This window comes from Gouania willdenowi, chromosome 14 (assembly GCF_900634775.1).
Source record: "Gouania willdenowi chromosome 14, fGouWil2.1, whole genome shotgun sequence".
NCBI lineage: Eukaryota > Metazoa > Chordata > Actinopteri > Blenniiformes > Gobiesocidae > Gouania > Gouania willdenowi.
In genome coordinates, this window is record NC_041057.1 from 5,308,134 (window position 1) to 5,329,507 (window position 21,374).

At 37.4% G+C, this 21,374-nt stretch overlaps 1 protein-coding gene across 1 annotated transcript; it reads right to left on the bottom strand.

The window, feature by feature from the left end:
* Positions 1-1,342: 1,342 nt before the first annotated feature.
* Positions 1,343-21,374, bottom strand: LOC114475780 (complement factor B-like). The gene is made up of 19 exons (XM_028466878.1): positions 21,350-21,374; positions 20,997-21,061; positions 19,105-19,308; positions 18,485-18,670; positions 17,276-17,458; positions 15,889-15,975; positions 14,859-14,998; positions 12,924-13,068; positions 12,695-12,823; positions 11,747-11,857; positions 9,691-9,825; positions 9,247-9,350; positions 5,679-5,808; positions 3,867-4,011; positions 3,596-3,672; positions 3,402-3,520; positions 3,198-3,327; positions 2,957-3,006; positions 1,343-1,556 (listed from the first exon to the last, which is right to left on the bottom strand). Exons 2-19 carry the CDS (start codon positions 21,052-21,054, stop codon positions 1,386-1,388), a joined length of 2,304 nt encoding a protein of 767 aa, XP_028322679.1. The 5' UTR covers positions 21,055-21,061; positions 21,350-21,374; the 3' UTR covers positions 1,343-1,385.

The following is a 21,374-nucleotide window of genomic DNA, read 5'->3' on the forward strand; positions in this document are numbered from 1 at the left end:
CAAAACATGACAAAAACAATCTCTCAATCATAAGCAGTAGAGAAAAAGACTTGTGAAAAAAATGTTCACATGTGATCTTTACTTCAGCTCTGCTGCAGTTTGTTCCACTTCTTTGCAGCATAACAACTAAAAGCAGCATCACCATGTTTACTGTGAGCTCTGGGCTCCACTATATGACCTGTGTCCATGGATCTGAGAGACCTGCTGGGTTCATACCTGACTAACATGTCACTCATGTATTCTGGACCAAACCCATTCACAGATTTAAAGTCTATTCTGAGGCTGACTGGGAGCCAGTGTAAAGACTTTAAAACTGGAGTAATGAACTCTGACCTCTTTGTTCTGGTTCAGACCCGAGCTGCAGCGTTCTGAACCAGCTGTAGATGTTTGATGCTCTTTTGGGGGATTCCTGTCAGAAGACCATTACAATAGTCCAGTCTGCTGGAGATAAAAGCATGGACCAGTTTCTCCTGATCTTTCTGAGCCATTAAACCTTTCACTCTGGAGATGTTCTTTAGGTGGTAGAAGGCTGTTTTTGTGATAGATTTGATCTGACTGCTGAATGTAACATCTGAGTCAATCAGAACACCAAGGTTTTTGACTTGGTCTTTAGCTTTTAAAGCTCGAGACTCCAGATAATTGCTGACAGCAGTCCTCTTTTCCTTGTTACCAAAGACAATCACCTCCATCTTTTCATGGTTTAGTTGAAGGAAGTTCAAACATCTCTTCTTGTCTTCCATTAGTTTTTTTAACACTTATATAAGTAGCACCATGGCGGACAATACGCAATCTCTGAAATGTCAGATTGAATTGTGTATATGTGAGTTTTAAGGATCAAATGAGCACATGTTGATATTCTACTTGGTCTCTTTCTTGCTTAAAATGCTTTTAGAACTGTCAAAGGTGGAGAAATTTAGCCTCAGTGTGCTTCAGGTTTTTGTCGTTGTAGGTTTGAAATGCATCTTGGGAAACTTGAAAGTATACTTCAGTGGGAACAGTCTTCATCCTAATCATACTTTAGTATATAGTCCAGTATATACTCATTGACTCTGCAGTGTATAGCCATGGATTCAAAATGGCACATGGATACATTGTGGGGAGTATTTGAGAACCTTTATTCATTTACTTTTAAGACATTAAACCATTGTGTTGTGCATTAACAAGATTATTTAACACCAAAATCTCACAAAAATATGAATACAATGCATACAACGTCACCTGCCAGACAATGAAAAGAAAAGAAACCAGGGGTATATATTTAATTATCACAATTATATAGTGTGACTAAAAAGGCTCAGGGCTTAACTTGATGACAAAATCCCCTAAATTGTGTCTGAAAACATCTTCCTCATCATTTGTTTTCCAACTAATACTGCTGATGTAGCTCAGTTCAAAAACTTCAGAGGTGTATATTCATTCGTGTCCTTTCCAAGGATACGTCTAAGAAAAGGAAGAACTTTGAAAAGATTGATGTGGAAATCCCTGGAGGTCGCTTCTGAAACGACCAACCCTCCTGATTTGCAGAGTTCCTTTGTTCCCCAGCTGACCACGCCCACCTGTGAAGGGGACACATCTCAGAGTACATTATGAACAAAAGTGGAGCAAAGCAGTGAAATGAGTCGTTTCCTCTGCCATACACGGTTATTAATAATGATAATAATGGTTAGGAATTATATAGTGCTTTTTCAAAAAGACTCAAAGTGCATTACAGAAGTTACAGAAACCGTGGGTGTGTCCGAATAGTCCCTCCTATCTCCTTTCCTATCCACTTTTCCTTAACCCAGTGGGTGACATCACAGGGTTAAGGAAAAGTTTTAGGAGACCTCTTATGGGAGTTAGGGAAAGGCCATCACATTGTTGGTGACGTAATGATCCGACAGCGGCAAAGGTTAGTGGTGTCTGCAGTAGTGAAAGAACTACAAATTCCCAAAAATGGACTACTAAAAACTCATAACACTTTCCCCTGTGCCTCTAACCGCTGATATATTCTCAAATATCACAAGGTTTGAATCTAAATCAAAGGAAAAGAGGCTACCAGGCTACGAGGAACAAAAGTCAAACTAAAAAAACGTCACATTGAGAATGGTTGCTCACACTCACCTTTCACTCATTAATCCAAAATAAGTATGGATGATTTTATGAAATTGTTACATTTTTGCAAGATATAGGACTATATAACGTTGTAGGCATACACATGTACAACTGCACAAAGCATTCCTAAGTGAATGAAATATGTTGAATAGAACAAAACATAACGACGGAGTGATCTGTTTTGGGTCATCGTGAGTTCCCGTGAACGCTCTGATGAGCGCGTCCCTTTAAATGTTGTCGCCGAAACGAATTGTGGGACAGCATTATGTGGTCCCCTTTGGTAAAGGATGCATCAGTGTTTCCTAGGCTAAAAAAGGTTATAAAGGAAGCACCGGGGCCGTCACTGTGGGATGTTGAGCAAGTCCCTTAACCCCGAACTGCTCCCCAGGCGCCGCAAAAATGGCTGCCGACTGCTCCTCAGGGATGGGTTAAGTGCAGAAGACAAATTCCAATAATGTACTAACATTACATGGCCAATTAAAGGCGAAAGCCCGATTTAATCTTAATCTTTAATCTTAATCTTAATCTTTTAATCTTAATCTTTTAATCTTAAACATTTCTGGGGGTTAAGGAAAAGTGGATACAAAAGGAGATATTTGGATGCACCCTATTATTCTTTCACACCATTCATATCAGTGGTGGTATAGAAGTGTGGCTGCCATTTTGTGCCTACGGCCCCTCTGACCACCACCAACATTCATTCACAATTCATACCCATTCATATGAGGCAATGTGGGTAAAGTGCCTTGCCCAAGGACACAACGACAATGACTTGGATAGAGCATGGCCCACACCGCCAACCCTCCGGTTATTGGACGACCCACTTTACCACTGAGCCACGATCGCCCACGGTTCCATTCCTTACCTGTATTGTGCGATAGTCATAGTCCTTGAATACAGCACCACCAGAGTCACCTATAACACACACACACACACACACACACACACACACACACACACACACACACACACACACACACACACACACACACACACACACACACACACACACAGAGAGAGAGGGTTTCAAACAAAACAGTAAGTCAGCAACTGATTTGGCCTACATTTTGCATGCATAGGCTAAAAATGTTGCCGTGTAAAGATACCTGTACATGCTATATGGTCAATAGTAGGATCTACGCCACCAGTGCAGAGAAAGTTGTCGGTTACAATGAGTGAGACATCAGTTGTGGTCACGTTTGGTGCTTTAAGGGCATATTTAATGCATTCTTCTCTCTGTTTGGGAGAGGTACCAAAGTTCTTTAGAAACGTAAAAGCAACACAAAAAAGGCCATAGAGTATTTACTCACGTTATTGCGCAACTTAGCTTTCACATTTTTTACGAGTACTTTCTTCAATGTGTGGTCATTGTCCGACGGCTTGGTGAGGAAACTCAATTGCACAATGTCCTCACTGAGCAAAAGTTCCTCTGTGCACAAAGAAAACACACTCACACTTCACCTCAGGACGTCAATGATCAACAATTTAAGTCTCGGTTCCCCACCTTGTTGTTTGCAGGTGGATTGTTTGTTCATTCTCAGAGCATCCCTGGTGTCCGTTGTGCAAGGTATGCAAATTGGTCTGAAGATGAAAAGAAAGCTGCGAATTGTTTACATGTTTTTTTTTTTTTTAGGAAATGATCTTTGATTTATTAAACTATGAGGCCGTGTCTTTATCTGAGAAAATAAAGTTAGCGTCTCCAGCAGCTTTATTCTCAATTAGAAAGTGTGGCCAAAATTTGGACTGATTGTTTGTTTGAGTCATGGACATCTTACCGCACTGTATTAGAGATTACAACATCTTCCTTGAGTTCAATGAGAGCCACGTCGTATTCGTAGAACTCCGGAACGCCCTGGTTTTTTCTGGCACCGACTTCAAATTTTTCATGTAAGGTAAATTTTTCTACTTTTCTCTCTGTAGCTGCAAAATAAATTGGTGTGACTTTAATTTACTGTAAAACTAAAATAGCAATTGGTAAAATGTTTGATATCATGCAATGTCAGAGATGGGCAACTTTTAACACAGCATGGGCCACAAAAATGTAAATGTCTAATCCGAGGATCACATTATCAATATTCATGTCAGCATTTAGAATAATGACCAATCTGAGCATTAACAAAGGAAGGAACAAAGGGTTTTGTCTGTTTTTGTTCTCGTTTATATTGCTGTTATTTCTATGTATATTTTTGTTATGTGTTTTGGGAATTAGTTTGTGTATTTTTGTTGTCCCTTAACATAACATTTTGTTTGATTTTAGAGTCATTTTTTGTATTTTTGTTGTCCTTTATATTATTTTGTGTGTTTCTGAAGTTATTTTGTGATTTTGTTGTTGTTGTTGTTGTTCTCCTTTTGTGTATTATTTTTGAAATGTTGTATTTTCTGGAATCATTTTGTGTATTTTTTGTCCCTCAGTATATATTTTTTTTCATTTTGTGTGTTTCTGAGTCATTTTGTGTATTTTTGTTGTCCTTTAGTTTATTATTTTGTAATTTTGTATGTAGTTTGAGTCATTTCATATGGTTGTCGTCTTTTCTATATCATTTTCTAATTTTGTGTGTTTCTGGTGTCACTTTGTGAACTTTTGTTGTCCTTTAATATATTACTTTGTCATTTTGTGTGTATATGGAGTCATTTTGTGCATTTTTGCTGTCCTTTAGTATAATAATTTGTAATTTTGTGTGTTCTTAGTAGGGATGTAACGATTCACTCAACTCCCGATACGATTCGATTCACGATACTGGGTTCACGATACGATTTTCTCACGATTTATTTTACAAAATGGGAATGTTGACAAATGACTGAAAAATATTCCTTTATTTTTTTGGGGAAAATACTGTACTATTTTCCTTTTATTTTTCATTGTCAAAAGAATCCCATGATAAACTATGCAAAATGATGCAATTTAACTGAAAATAAATCTTGAATGAAATACATAAAGGAATAATACAAATGAAGAAGGAACCTATTAATTTAAATTCTGGTTCTATAATAAACAATTCAAAATTGCATAATAGTTCTTTTTCTTTTTAAAAGTGCAACTGAAAATGTATTTTGTGCCTTAACAATTGGACTGTATTTACGGCAGATATTTGTTTGGACCAGCAGAGGGCTCTGGTAACCCAGTGGTCGGTTGGCATGCAGTTATTCCACCAGTGAAGAAGAGAAGCTATGCTAGCAGACAGAGCTAATAGAAAAACGTGACTTTTACAGATATTCACGTAATATTACAGATATTCTTTCGGTGCTAAAGGAGTAAAGAATCATTTATGAGAATGTTTAACAGTAAATGGCGGCCAGAAAGAAAATAGTAGCAGATTCCGCCCGTCACGTCCGCTTCTGAAAGGATTAATATATAGCGCCCTCTGCTGTTTAAAAAAAGAACTACGATTCAATTTTCGGAGCATCGATGTGAACCGTGGTACCTATGAATCGATTTTTAACTGCCTTACGATTAATCGTTACATCCCTAGTTCTTAGTCATTTTGTGCATATTACTGCCGGGATGCCAGTTGCCCATGTCTGCCCCTACACCAACCCCCTCACAACCTTTTCTAGACGCATCACTGATCAGATGAGTTCATTCTCACCTGAGTTCTTTTCATCATCAATTATTACTTTGACGTGCTCAGGGGTGTCCCGTGCCCGGAAGCAGTGAGCAGCAGTCAGGATAAACTTTGTCGTTACCAGTGAGCCGAAGCACCTCTTTACATCTCCATTCTTCAAATGAAAAAAAACATGACTAGAGTAATACCTTTTGAGAAGTTTAGGATAATAATTAATCTTATTTTTAGCTAGAGCATTGAACAGAGTTGGAGTTTGCTCAGCTAATATTATTTTACAGATGAGAAAGTAGTGGCTCAATGAGGACTTCTATCATCCATGTAAAAGTTTAAATTAGTAAATGTATTGTTTGTCCATTAAGCCAACATTAGAGGAGAGAAGATGAATTGCAAGGAATCTTAAATGGGTTAAATGGGTTGCGACCCAAAAATAAAAAAATTGGCCCATTTTCCTGAGTTACCCTTGCATTTTATTTTGAAAGTGAATAATTTTTGCCTTCTGTTCCCTCCTCTAACAAATTACAAGCAAAATGAAAATAAAAAAATATTAAAGAGCAACAGACTGAAATAGTTGTGAGTATTTAGTAAGTTTAGCTTTTTACAGTTTTTGTTCATAGAAAACTTTAGGTTATATGTATATAACCCTGGTTCTATGAGTAATATGAGTGAGATGTCTCACTATGGGATGCAACCTCTGTCTGCATTCCTCAGAAGCATTTTTTCAATCTGCCAATCCTGACATAGATATAGATATATATCTAGATGTATATCGAGAGGCCTTCCACCAAGGTGGAACAGCGGGTGCCATCACTGTGCTGCTTATTGTGGCAGAATCAGCTTTCATTGGTTGTGTCCTGGCCATCGGCCTGGGTGCGACAGTGGGACATACTTTTATTATTCCTAATAAAACGTGTGTTATGTGTGCTTGAGAACATGAGAGAAAAGGAAGGGGGCAACAGCCCTAGAACATGTCCGTCCCTCCCAGCTGCCACTGGACCGTGCCGTGGCAGCGCTAGTGGAGGGCTATGGAGTATGAAAGCATGAAAGCCGGACAGGTGTAGGACGGAACATCCAGCAGCTTCACCAGAGGAGACGAGGGTGGTCAGGCCGTTCTCTTCTCTCCTTTGTTATAGCCTGGGTATGCTTAAGCGGGCTATGCCGACAAAGCCACAGCCAAGGCCAAAGATTTCCCGAACCAGCCGGACAAATCACGTTGAGACGGCGAGGCAGGCCGAAGAGCAACCGAGAAGCCCTTTTCCTCCATTTCAGCATTGACAAATGCAGGTAGAACAAGTGGACTAGCCCGAAGCTACCTCGTGAAAGCTAGCAGGTGCTACTAGGAGTGCGGGGCAACGTGTGCTGGAGTGCTGAAAGACATCAAGGACAGCATTTGGCTGGAGACAACAGCTGTGCTGGCGTTCGAAACTCAAATATCGTGGTATGGAGCTCGGAGCTGGGCTTTGTTCACCTTTGTGAGCGCCTAGAAGAAGGACCAACATGCACACAAACCCGGAGGCTCGGAGGGCAGTGGGTTTGAGACTACAGCTGCTGCGCTGAAGTCTGGGAGCTTCGGATCTTTCAGTGCGGAGCGTGGAGCGCGGTGGTCACCGGAGTGAGAGTGCCCCTGGACCAACGTGCACGTGAGCCCAGAGGTTTCAAGGGCAATCGATTTGAGACTAGAGCTGTTGTGCTGATGTCTGGGAGCTCTGGACCTGGCTCAGTGCAGAGCTCGGAGCAGGGCAGTCACCGGAGTGACAAAGCCGCTCGAGGGCCAACATGCACCAAAGCGACAGCGTTGGAGGAGAGCCAACAGCCGGAACTGGGACTCTGAGGTTCACTTACCTGTGAACGGAGCAGCACTTTAACCAAGCACACAACCGCTGTTTTCTTCTCGACCAAGTGTGGTTCCAGCAATGTGTCTATACTTACCAGTGTCAAGCGACTTGAAAAAGAATCCGACTGTGGACAGTTAAAGGTATAGAGGATGATTTTCCCGAAGTTTAGAAAAGAAACGCCCTCTGCACATGCGCAGCACGAGAAAGCGTGCACAAGCCCCGTTTTCCTCGTGCACAGCTCTGTTTACAAGTTGGAGTCGGCATCGGTCAAACAAGCTTACCTACCAAAAGAAGATTTGCATTTTCCCCACTATGTCAGATTCGCCACCGGTAGGTGAAAATCCATTTTCAAAGGTCCCGATGCGCACCCGGCACGAGGACGTACGACGGCCTTACGTAAACATATTATCAGAATGATTGACAATGAGTAGGACCAATAGTTAAGATGATCCACCCAGAAGTTGAAGCCAAAATAACAACGTCCACAATACCTTTAAGCTGGTTAAGTACGCAAGATGTGTTGAGCGGAGAAGAGGTGTTTGAATGGTGTGCGTCTGTTCGTGTCCTCCTTTTATAGGAGGTGGAAGGGTCCTGAGGTGTATTGTCTGCGCCAATATGATATTCATTTAATGCAATATACATTTTACCTAAAGTTGAGTATTGCCTTGTTATGGTGTTTGGACGCATGCTTTCATAATCAAACTCAGCCAGCCCTGCTGTTGAAGTGTAGATTGACTTGTGAACCTTGAAAGTTGCGACTCCCCAGGCTTATCTCTCCTCCGTTGACAGCTGTATATCATAAACAGGGGAGTTCTTCATTTGTGGCTTTCTTTCTTAATCTTGAGGCCAAAGCCTTAGACTTCACTTGTTGGTTTCAAATTTCTCGTCAGCCTATATACGTGATCACCATGCTGGATTTCTTCAGAGTACAATGTGGCCACCAGTGCTCTCACCGGAGTTCTGCCTTTCTCCTGTTTTTGGCCTGAGAACATGATTTGACCACCTTTGTTCTCCCAGGGATTCTGTCTCAGCCCTGGTTTTTGATTCTGCTTGTTTTAATAAACTTTGTATTATTTTGCAAGTACGTTTCAATGAAGATTCTTTTTCCACACCACCTTTTTCATCATCCACATCACAAACTGGGGAGTCACGACAGTCCCTAGCATACTGCCGCACTTCACCGCCCAATCAGGATTGGCCGATTGAAAATAATGCTTCTGAGGAATGCAGACAGAGGTTTTATCCGATAATAAGACATCTCACAAAATATTATGAAATATAATTAAAATTAAAGAGAGAATGCTTTTTGCATTCAAACACGTTTTTCTTTGATTTAAAAGGAGTTTTTTGTTTTTAATTGAAGTAAACTTTTTTGATTAAAACATTTTTTATTTATTCTGATTCAAATCAGCTTTTTTGTATTTTGTATTTTTTACTTCAAAAAAAAAATTTTTTTTTTCAATTTTAATCAAATCTAAAGATTTTCAATCAAAGAAATTACTTTAATAATAAAACATCTATTAAAGGAAAAAGGTGTTTTTGGGTCTCAAATATATTTATTTTTTGAATTGAAATAATTTTTGATTGAAGTTAGTTTTGTTTATTGAATTCTGTTTTTTAATTACATTTTTTATTTTATTTATTTATTTATTTATTCAATTGAATAAAAAGACACACATCTACCTCCATAGAATGTGGTCTTGAGTATAACACTATTAATATAAATCTAAAAAACCATTGGCACTAGTGATTTTCTTTACCTCAACAATCACTTCTGCGTACCACGGGTTCATACTCTTTGCGTCATTGTCGGTAGTTTCGTAACTTCTGTGAAGACCGCACAGACCCATAACCTCACTCTCATCTACGAGGGAGCGCAGGGAAAAAGAAGAAGAAGAAGAAGAAGAGTAATGAAATCAAATCAAATCAATTCTACTCTTGTCATGAATGCATTACAATTGACCTGCATACATTTTACATTCCCTTCAGACGTTGGGTCTCTAAGAACCATTACGTTACATTAAATTACATTAGTTAAGTCTAGTGGTATACTTTATTTTATCTGTCCAGCCTTTGTAATGCCTGCGGTGTTAGACGTAAAGTGATGCTTCTGTCTGCTATTTGACACAATGAGCATCCAGGTATGATACAATAAGTGTTTAATAGGAGTTTCAATGTTTACAAAGGCTTTCAAGAGGACTTACCAATCATTTGATCAAAGGTTTTATTTAATTCTGTAAGGCTTTCCAATTTGAAAAAATGTTGTCCTTCTGTTCCCACAGTAAGTGGCGTCAGGTCATCCTGGTAGATGTAGGCTCCAATTCCAAAAATGTAAATATCTGTAACACCAAGAATAACAATGTTAGCGGCTTTTGCAGTATGTAATAAAATAGATGATGACACGAAACCTTTAGCAAGTCTGAAGACAGCAATGACATCTTCATCTGAGAATAGATACTGTAAGTGATATCAGCGTAGAACTTTTAATGCTGGTCTTTCCAATGACCTGGACATGTCAATTTCTTTCTTTCATCACTTCACACAGATGACTAGATTTATTGACATAATCAATAACCCTGATACATGACGTAATCAGTAACGCTACAAGCACGATCGTGGTTCCACAGTTACACGTCACATGATGTGACGTATCTGGTCACGTGACCACTTCTCTCTGAGAAAACATAACGCGGTACATGTATACAGAAAAGAAGACCGGGCCATTTCTTAGCATTACACTTTAAAATTATTACTGCCACATTAGACGTGAAACAACAAATGAATACAGAGTGTTATAAGGTAGTTCTGAACATCCGTCTTTCTGCAGCAAAGTCTCACGGGATGAGATTTCACGGGATGAGATTTCACGGGAGTTGCGAGGATCCTGGCCAAAACAACATTCAATGGAAACACGTTCAAAGCACAATTATACGACATTTAGAAATGTTGCTTTTATTTTGCAAATACCCGTAATGGAAACCCAGCTCCTGATACAGTACATGTAGAGTTACAAGCACAATCGTGGTTCTCTGCTTCCTTCACAGCAGACTGCTCTAAATGCCAAAGACATCTTATTCTAATCTGACTCCCTGGTTTTTCTGGTGCTTTTTTTCACATGCAGTTTAGAGTCCAGGGTTGTGGGTTTGACCCCTTCCACTTCTTCACTATTTGCTAATCCTGTGATAATCAACAGCATGACTTCCTTGGTCTTTGTTCTCTTCTGGTTCCTGTCCCAACAGTCATTTGCTGGGTTTCAGGTTGCCCCTGGAAATGCACAAATTCTAAATGGCGCAATAAAAACTGGTGATAGAAAAAAACAGAATTTTTGAAAAAACACTCAAATTTTGCTAAAAGGTTTTTAGGCTTTCACGAGGAGGAATTTTAGACGTTTCGATATTGAACTATATCACAAAAGTGCTATGGAAACACTTTTTCCGCAATTACATGTCACAGAACGTGACGTACCTGGTCACATGACCACTGAGAAAACATGGCGTGGTACATGTAGACAGAAGAGGAGACCGAGACATTTCTTACCATTATACTAGGGCTGGGCGATTTTGCCTAAAAAAAAAAAATCTCCCATTTTTTAAAAAAAGAATTGAGTTTCGATTTGATTTTCCATTTTATTTTCTCAATGCACTTAAAAATGACTGTAGACATCAGATATATTGTCAAAATTGCAACTTTATTGCTGTGATTGTCTTCAAGAGAAGAGGTAAAATGCGTAGAACAATTCCAAAATAAATAGTAAATGAGGCTCAGTCATTCAACAATTTCAAGCTTTAACTCAGGTTTAAGCAAAAGTGCAACAGCAACTTCACAGTAGCTTAAATTTTCAGATTAAGAAATCAGATAACTACATATTTTATAATGTATAACAATTAAAAAAAATAATAAACTCTTCTCATAGCATCTCAGCATAGTGCAAATTAAAAATTAAACGTGCTTGCGACAGACACATCGCCTACTCAAAGGGTATTAGCTGAGACTAGATCAGTGACTTCTTTTTGGATCAGTGACATCACTAATTGTCACTGTTGGCCCCGCCCCTTTTATAAAAGATAAGAGGAGGGATTAGGTTTCCTACCTAAACACACTAGATTCCTCCATCTAAGCCAAAAAATGCCAACATAGCTCCAAAGGTGTCATAATTTAGTGAACAACATTTAATGACAGCCTTCATGGCCTTATTCATGCTAATGACAGCGTAATGTCAGCCTTATGTATAAAACTTCAAATAAATGTTACCAAACTCACCAAGATGTTCTTCTCTTTTTTTGTCATGTTTCCCGGGGATGTTGCTCAAGTAAACCAAGTTTTTTATCCTGGCCACTGTGGGTGTAGGGACTCCACCCTCGTTAAAACCTCCTGCACAACACGACGGCAACAAAACCAACATTTGAAACATTTGACATTTATCATTTCATGATTGGATGAACAACCTGTTATCATTTAAACCAGAGACATTCCAGAAACACACAAGACAGCCATAGAAATACATAATAAATAACAATAAAAAAGTTTTCTTTCCAGGAAAATTTTATCTCCTGACATATTTCGACTGTTAACTGCCAGTCTTCCTCAGAGGTGATTGCTTTGATGTCTGAATAGACAAAACAATGACATATATTTCAAAAAAGAAGAAAAAGAATTTGCTGGAACAATGAAAATACACAAAAGGGAAACAAAATTACTCCAGAAATACACAAGACGCCTAGAAAAATACACAAAATAACAGACAGATGCACAAAAGGACAAGAATAACACACACAAACGAACAGGAAAACATTCTTTAAACAACAAAAATATAAAACGACAAAAGCACACATTAAATGACTGAAAAAAAATTGCAAAAATGAAGCCTAAATACACAAAATGAGTAAATAAAAAAACACAAATGACAACTCTAACCTCCCACAAAATGACAAAAGAAATAAATACAATGACAACAAAAATAGACAAAACCCTTTGTTCTTTCCTGTATTAATGTTGACATTGGTCATTATTCTTAATTCTGACATTCTAAATGTTGATAAAGTGGCCCTAAATTCAGACAATCATACTTGTGTGGCCCCGCTGTGATAAAAGCTGGCCATTTCTGATCTAAACCTTTGTTATTATAATGTTTTGTCATTTAAATATACAGTATTTCTCTCAAGGCAAAAGTAGAACAGAGGTTTGAATTGAATAAAGTGGAAGAATTACCATCAGTAAAAACAATGATGACATGAGAATGGTTCTTAAACTTTTCATCTCCTTCGGCTATTTTTATGTGGTTCATTTGCTCCAAGAAGTGGGTGAAGACTTTAGTGAGATCTGTTCCACCGATCGATTCTAAAAAAAAAAAAAAAAAGTACAAAACACACAATGTGGCTTAAGTGTATACAATCATCTCTGGAACAATCCTCGCAGTAGTGTTATTTGTTTTACTCACTATCTATTGGAACTTTATCAAGAGCATCTGCCATTTTGTCCCGTTTAACAGTTCCATCAAAAAAATGGAGAATGTTCACAGCTTTGTGAATAACAGAGGTGAAAAAGACAATATCATAGTTTGGGCTCACAGTAAAGGATGAAATCTGTGAATAGATAACAAAAAATGGGTTAGACAGGAGGTGAGTGTGTCGTTTTGGCACACTGTAACAGGGGTGGACTGGCCATCTGGCATACCGGAGATCGTCCCAGTGGGCCGTCGACCCAAAGTGGGCCGGTCCGGTCCGCTACGGGTTTTTTTATGTGCGACTGGAAGCAGACATGGTAACAGGTGGCCAAAAATGGTCCAAAAGTGGCAAAAACGTGGCAAGAAGAGAGTGAAAAGTGACTAAAATGGGCCAAAAGTGGTCAAGAGTGGCCAAAACATGGGCAAATAAAGAGGAACCAGCAAAACATGGCAAATAATAGTGAAAAAGGGTAGAAATGTGGAACAAAAAGAGGCAAAATGTAGGGAAAAAAGGAAACAAGTGGTTTTTATTGCTGGGCAAAAATTAGCTTATTTGGATGAAAAATGGCCAGAAAATAAATTAAAAAAAAAAAAGAAAAAGAACTTGCAAAAATTTACAAAAAATAGGAAAAAAGGCGTATTTAATGGTAAAAGACAGCTAAAGTCTGAAAAATGTGTCAGAACTTTTTGAAAAGGGGCAAAAATGGGACAAAGGAAGTTGCAAAATGACCAAAGAAAATAGGTAAAAAGGGGTTAAAAAAGTTTCTGCCTTTCAATGTTTTCTGGGGGACTAATAATTCAAATTTAGACATAAGAACCACATGTTGAGCATCACTGATTTAGTAACGGCTTCTACATGTCCCAGTCCACCCTTGCACTGAATTAGGACACGTGGAAAAAAAAAAAAGTGGCGTTAGCTGTAAAATTGTTTTGTTACACGTTTTTTGTCGCTGAAAATGCTTATGGTTGTACTATTGTTGGTCCATTCATCAGCATAAAAATTTACCCTGTTGTGTTTTTTGGTCACAAGCCAAGGGTCTGGTGCCAAAAAGCATCGTTCAGGATTTTGGATTGCAACCTAACCAAATGTATTTATACAGCATTGTGTTGCTGGCAGCCAAACTGCATGTGTACAGTGTGCCAAATGAGTTTCTGATAGTAATACTACTAAAGGCTTCATGCATAATTCAGGCGCTTACACTTTACATTTAGACATTTAAAAAAAACCAAAAACATCATGTCCACAAGGCTCTTGTTTTACACTCCAATCTCATTGGCTTCTGTCATTTTTACTGAAAATTAGGATATAATTTCTTACCACATCAGAATAATCAATGAACTACACTTCCAGACTGTTTCCACTATTGTCTTCACTGTTCTTGTGACTGTGTGCTTATTCGGATAATCTGCGTTTAGCATTTCGTTAATAAAAGCATTGTGTGACTTTAGATCACTTGTGTGAAACTCATGGCCCGGGGGGCAAGCATCCAATTGAGCTCGCAGGAGAAAATAACAGAGAAAACAAATCATTGTGGAAATAAAACTCAACAATATTTGCGGGGGCTCCCAGATTTCCTGGTGCTTATATTGCATGATTGCAGTCATTTTTAATGTTAAACAGTTCTCAAAATTCTTACAAAATCTTTCAATTTTCCTCAATTAAATCACAAAGGTCACAAAATTTTAAGTAAAGATCCTATATTTATAACTTATTGCTTGGATATAGTCGGTTTCTTACTTATTTTGTATTCTATGTATACTTGGAAGATGTGCAAACAATGGCAAAATTACACCTTTTCCCGCAGAAAATCTGCGGCCCACTTGAAATCAAACTTCTCCGTATTTGGCCCCTGAACTAAAACAAGTTTGACACCCCTACTTTAGATAAAAGTTAAAACATGTACATCTCAGTTGTGTTGGCCGTCCCACCTTTTTCATAAGTTGTTTAACAGCTTTCTTTGCGTCGATTATGTATTTTTCCTCAATGCTCCCTGAAACGTCCATTGCAATGTAGATATTTAGAGTCCCATTCTTTAAAATCTTTATTTTTTTTGCCTCCTGAGTGTCATCTAAACAAAAACAAACCATGTTAGCATGCCTTCGAAAGGCAAAATGCCAATATCTTTAAAATGGGCACACAAACAGATGGGTTGATAAATTTACAAAATAGATTTTAATCTTCAAGCTGCTGGAGACAATTTTATTTAATCAGATAAAGACAGTTTAGGCCTCATAGATACGGTTGATGGATGTAAAAACATATTTTGAACATTTAGCTCACTTTTCTCACATTTAAATCTAAACTTTACATGTTAAATATAAATGTTAAATGTTAATCTAAATATTAAATTTAAATCTAAACGCCAACAGATTTAACACTTAGATTTAGCATTTAGATTTAGCAATCAAAATTTTACCATTCAAAATTTAGATTCAAATTTATTCACATTTACAGTTAACATTTGCATTTACTTTTTGATTTATTTTCCACGTGTACACATTTTTAACAAAAATATAGAACATGCTGTTTTACCTGAATTTATGTGTCAAATGAAAGAAAAATTATCTAAAAGTGAGAAAAGTGAGCTAATTGTTCAATTGTTCAAAATATGTCGGCTATGAAGCAGTGGCTGAGTTTTTACATTCGGCACCCCAGAGAAATGAGTTGAGAAGTCACTTTGGCAAAGTTTTTAGGGGCAAACACAAAAAATTGTAAGGATGATTTAAGAACAGGAAAACGCTCAAAAAATGAAGAGAGATTGTTTACAGTGGAAATTAAAAACTTTTCAGCAAATAATCTTTGATTTATTGATTTGAAGCCTAAACTATGTCTTTATCTGATTTATCTGAAATAATTTCATTTCCAGCAGCTTTATAAAACAAGTGCTGGCGGTTTGCCAAGCTAATCACCCAGAGAAACCCGCTCCTGCATCATCCCAGACAGAAAGTGCAAACTCACCAGTGGACTGCAAAGTGGTGAGGCTCTCTCTGATTGCACCCCCAAAAGCATGTGCAACTTCTTCAGGAGTGTCATAAGTGTGTTTATCTGCAGGGAAATAAAATAAAAGCAGGAGTTTACGTAGGCGGTCAAAGAAGGAATGAATGACAAACCATGAACTCTACACAATGAGTTTGATACAAAAAAAATAGTTGGTATCCACACACATAGATACGATCAAAAAAGGGTTTCAGACGAGCTTAAAGAATAAAGATGAATAGTGCCACAAAAACATTTTTCCAGAAGAAAATGCAAGTGAGGATGCAGCTGCTGCCATGAGTCGCAGTACGCTGCATGAGGGAATTCACAAGATCCATCTTATTTTTTGACCCACTTGCTCCTTTTTAGGTTCACGGGGGTCTGCTGGTGCCTGTTTCCAGCTGTCATCGGGCATTTGGCAGGGGTGCACCCTAAACAGTGCGCCAGTCCATCGCAGGGCAACAAACACACAGACAGGCAACCATTCACACTCCCATTCACTCCTACCGGGGAGTCTAGATGCTTTAGCATAGCATTAGCTTATCATTAACATTAAGATAGCATTAACATTGACCTTACAATTGCATTAGCCTAGAATTAGCATTAACTTTGCATTAACCTAACATTAACATTTGCATTAGCATTAACCTAGCATTAGCATTAACCTAGCAATAGCATTAGCCAAGAATTAGCATTAACATAGCATTTACCTAATATTAGTTTAGCATTAGCTGAGCATTAACCTAGCATTAGCATGAGCATTTCCAGAGCCTTGGCAAAGCATTAGCCTAACAATAACATTAGTCTAACATTGACATTAGATAATCATTAATTTAGCATTAGCATTACTATTTGCTAAACATTAGCCTAACATTAGCATTACTATAAGCTATGTATTAGCCTAGCATTACATTACCATTAGCTAAGCATTAACCTAGTATTAGCATTGGTCAAATATTGGCATTAGATAAGCATTAGCATTACTGTTAGCTAAGCATTAATCGAACATTAGCATTAGCTAAGCATTAGCCTAGTATTAACATTAACCTAGCATTAGCATTATCCTAACATAAACTTAGCCTTAGCATTAACATTAAATTAGCATTAGCTAGGGATTAGCATTAATTTAGCATTAGCTTAGCATTAACATAGCATTAGCACTAACCTAGCATTAGCCTAGCCACTGAACTCTCTGTGAAATAATGCAAAACATATTATGAAAATGGTTGAAATCTGAAATCTAAAGTATATATAGATGAGCAAATACCACATGTAGTTTTTAAATAGGTTCAGTGTGAGTTTCTATCAGGCTGCGACTTTCTTTAATATTTGATTGAATGTAATTTATTGCAGTGTGCGTTGGTCTCACAGTAGCACGCTGGTTCTCTTCCCGTCCACTGGCCGTTCTCCATGCATGTTCTTTCCTTGGATCCCACCAAAATCATGTCTTCACTGCAGCTGTAAGTCACCCTATCGTCCACTCCAAACATGTTTCCTCTCCTCCTGGCACCAGGTGGGATTCCAGGGTCAGGACATATATTTTCAGATCCAGCTGTAGTATAAAAGAAACACAAAAACACACAAATAATAATTTACTATTTTCTAAGGTTGGCTATTTAATTTCATGTCTCGTAAAAGTCTTTGAATTGCACCAAATATGTTTGTTCTTATCCAAGTTGTTTTTTTTAAAAACACTTTTCTTTGTGCTTATATTTTATTTATTTGCTCTGTATTTTATTTACCCTTTGTTAATGTATTTTATCACATTATGTTACATTTTTGTTACATGTCTTCTGCCACTTATGTACAAATGAGAATTGGTTCTCAATGATTTACCTGGTTAAATAAAGATAAAATGAATTCATATTTTTTATTTTTTATTTTTATCAAACAGCTTTTATCTTATTTAAAAACCGACTTTATATTAGAGTAACGAAACCCCAAAAGCACTTCTTTCTACTGAAAACAAAGAAGTTCAAAGTAACGAAAAATGGTGGAAACAATGGTTAAATGAGATTTTTTTCTAAAACACAGAAATTGGTTAAAAGTTGCAAGTTAGAGTGGCCAAAAACAGACAGAAAAAGTATTAAAGAGGGTTCAAAGTGTCAATATTGGCTTAAAAGTGGCAGAAAAAAAGTAGGAAAAAATCGTGACAAATTGTGAACTTGGTTAAATTGGCAAGAATAAGCATGAACTATGGTGAAAAAAGGTGAAAATGACAATAATTGGTCAACATTTGCAACATTAGGTGGGAAACGTGGTGTCAAGGGGTTTATATGTGCCGTGAATGATTGGAAGTGAAAAAATGTGCAGAAAAGGTCATGAAATTTGACATTAGGAGGGAAAATGTGGTGGAAAGGTGCCTAAATGTCTTGAAAGTGGGAAAATTGTGTTGATGGAAAATGATGGAGAAGTGGCAGAAATGGGAGTAATGTCGCAAAAATGCATTGAAAGAGGCAAAAATATGGCAAGAAAAAGAGAACCTCTGTACTAACATTTATATCATTGTACAGACTGTCTGTAAAACCAATGATGATGAAAGACATACAGTGAGTTGAGTTGGCTTATCAACACTTACAATCTTCGCTGCAGGTGGGGGTCCTGCCGTCCCACTTTCCATTTTTTTGGCAAATGCGTGAGGAGGAACCTTTTAGTGTGTATCCAGAGTAGCACTCATACGTGGTCTCATTGCCCAAAAGGTACTCGTATGCGGGAGGATACACGTCTCCATTCATCAGAACTATAGGACTTGGACATTTAACAACTAGAAACAGATCAAGGGACTTCAGCAGCATGTGTACAGCAAAATATTACTGTTTGAGCATACATGTGATACCAGTGTTATCAACCAGAGTTAAGATCTACTAGTACTGGGAAATGGAGTATGTCATGTACTCAATTTTGGTTTACTAGTGCACAAGTACACTTTACCAGTGAAGTAAAAAGCTAATTCAGGCTAGCCATTGGCTTTTGAAAACATTTCAACCAATCAGGGAGCTGGATTTGGTTATAATCCCCCCTACTTAACTTGCACTTAATCTGCTAGTGCTACTAGTTAAACTTTGGCTTTTTCTTCTACTACTAGAAGATTAAAATCATAATTGTGACTGAAAAATGCAACTGACGCCAACACTGGTTAATATTACCGATATCAACTTTATGCTCTAAAGTCATTCCATACTCTTTGTGAATACTAACGATTGCATCGTTGTGGCAGGTTTCTGTCAGGCTCTGGATTCCATTTGCCGCTGTGCAAACACTGACGGCTGCGGTGAGGGAATGGAAAGTAGCCTTCGCGGCACTGGTACACTAACAGGCTGCCTTGATGCATCTGGTTGGTCAGTGTGTAATTACCTCCTTCTATTCCAATAGTGTTCCCAGGGCATTCACACTGAACCTGACCTGCAAACAAGGAGGAGATAGTTTTACTAAAGCATTAGAACTTGAACCATATTACATTTTGATTGGCGTTTTTAACATTCTGGCCTCCACGGTGTGAAAGTTGAACAGACATGGGTAACTGGAGGTCCTTGGCCTGAATTTGCTCAGCCCCCAAAGTAAATGCACAAAATAACTGGAAAAGCACAAAGATATGCAAAACAACATCAAAATAACACAAAATGATAGTAAGAGCATGCAAAAATACTCAAACGTACAACAAAAACACACAAAAATACTCAAAATGATCAAAAGATAGACAAGATAACAACAGAAATACGCAAAATGATACTAAAAACATGCAAAAACACACAAACTTACAAAAAACAAACAAAATTACAGAAAGATATGCAAAACAACAACAAATATACACAAAATGGGAAAACATGCAAAAAATACATAGAATTACAACAGCAACACACAAAATGACAGGATGCACAAAAATACACAATATGACAGAAAAATACATACAATGACTCAAAAAACATAAAATGACAGAAATATATGCAACACAACAAAGTTAAGCAAAATGAAACTAAAAACTTACACAAAATGACAAATTGCACAAAAATACACAATATGACAAAAACATTTTACAAAATGACTTCAAAAGATAGAGGTGAATTACAAAAAAATGACTCCAAAAACAGAAAACGGCAACAAAAACACACAAAACAAAAGCAGTCAGAAAACGCAAGCCTCCGCCAAGTTTAGATGTGCAAGGTCACCAACAGGTGGTATAGAACCCAGCAAACAACCACTCTATGCTCCAAAATTCAGAAATGACAACACAAATACACAAAAGAACAAGAACATTTCACAAAATGACTCCAGAAACACACAAGACGCCTACAAAATGACAAAAATCACAACAAAAACACATAGACTGACCAAAAACACTCAAAATGACTTCAAATTCTGATAGTGTGGTGATTCGGTGTAGACAATCACATTTTTGTGGCCCTCGCTGTGATAACAGTGGGGTGCAGTGCTTAGAATTAACAATTGAAAAAATAAGAAAAAAATGTACCATTTAGAAACAGAAACAAAACTGAATATATTATTTAGGACCCATTTTGATGGAGAAAATAATTTTGGACAGATCAAGAAAAAAGATGAAATTTTGAGAATAATGTCGAAATTTTGAGAATAATGTCGAAATTTGAGAATAATGTCGAAATTTGAGATTAAAGTAGAAATTTTGAGAATACATTTGAAATACATTGTCAAGATTTAAGTCGAAATTTATAGGATAAACTTTACATATAATGTTGAGATTAAAGTCGAAATTTCAAGATTAAAGTTTAAATGTCTACTTTAATCTCAATTTTTACATTTCGACTTTATTCTCAAAATTTCAACTTTATTCTCATAATTCCAACTTCATTCTCTTCACTGCTTTATTCTCGATATTATATTTCAGATTTATTTTTAAAATTTCGACTTTAATCTTGAATTTTGACATTATTCTCGAAATGTTGACTTCATTTTCGAAATTTCGACATTATTCTCGAAAAGTTGACTTCATTTTCTCAATTTCGACTTTAATCTCGGAATTTCAACTTCTATAAAATTATTTTCTCCATCAAAATTGGCCCTCATCCTCTCCCGTATTCTGTCATCTTTATCTCTCAAGATAAGAACCCACTCACCCACATAAAAGAGGCATGAGATCACAGCAAGCCATCTGTGACGAAGCCAACTTTCCATTTTGAGCCTTGGAACAGAAAAGACGAGAGGATATTTCAGCCGTTGATTATAGATTTTAAAACCAATAATGAATCACAGGTAGAGAAGAGAGCTTAACAATAATTAACCTGACACCTTTTTCAATCTATATGACTCGTAAACTCATATTAACAAATGTTTGAGTCGCTAAAAACAGAGTCACTGATGCACTCTTTGAATTTCTATTCAAAAATACAATAGGTTATCAATTAACCAGTTACAGCAAAGGCCAATGAATTCCGAGAGGAATGAAAGTCAGGAGTTCAGGCCTGTTTACCTGTTCTAATCTGCAGAAAATCAAA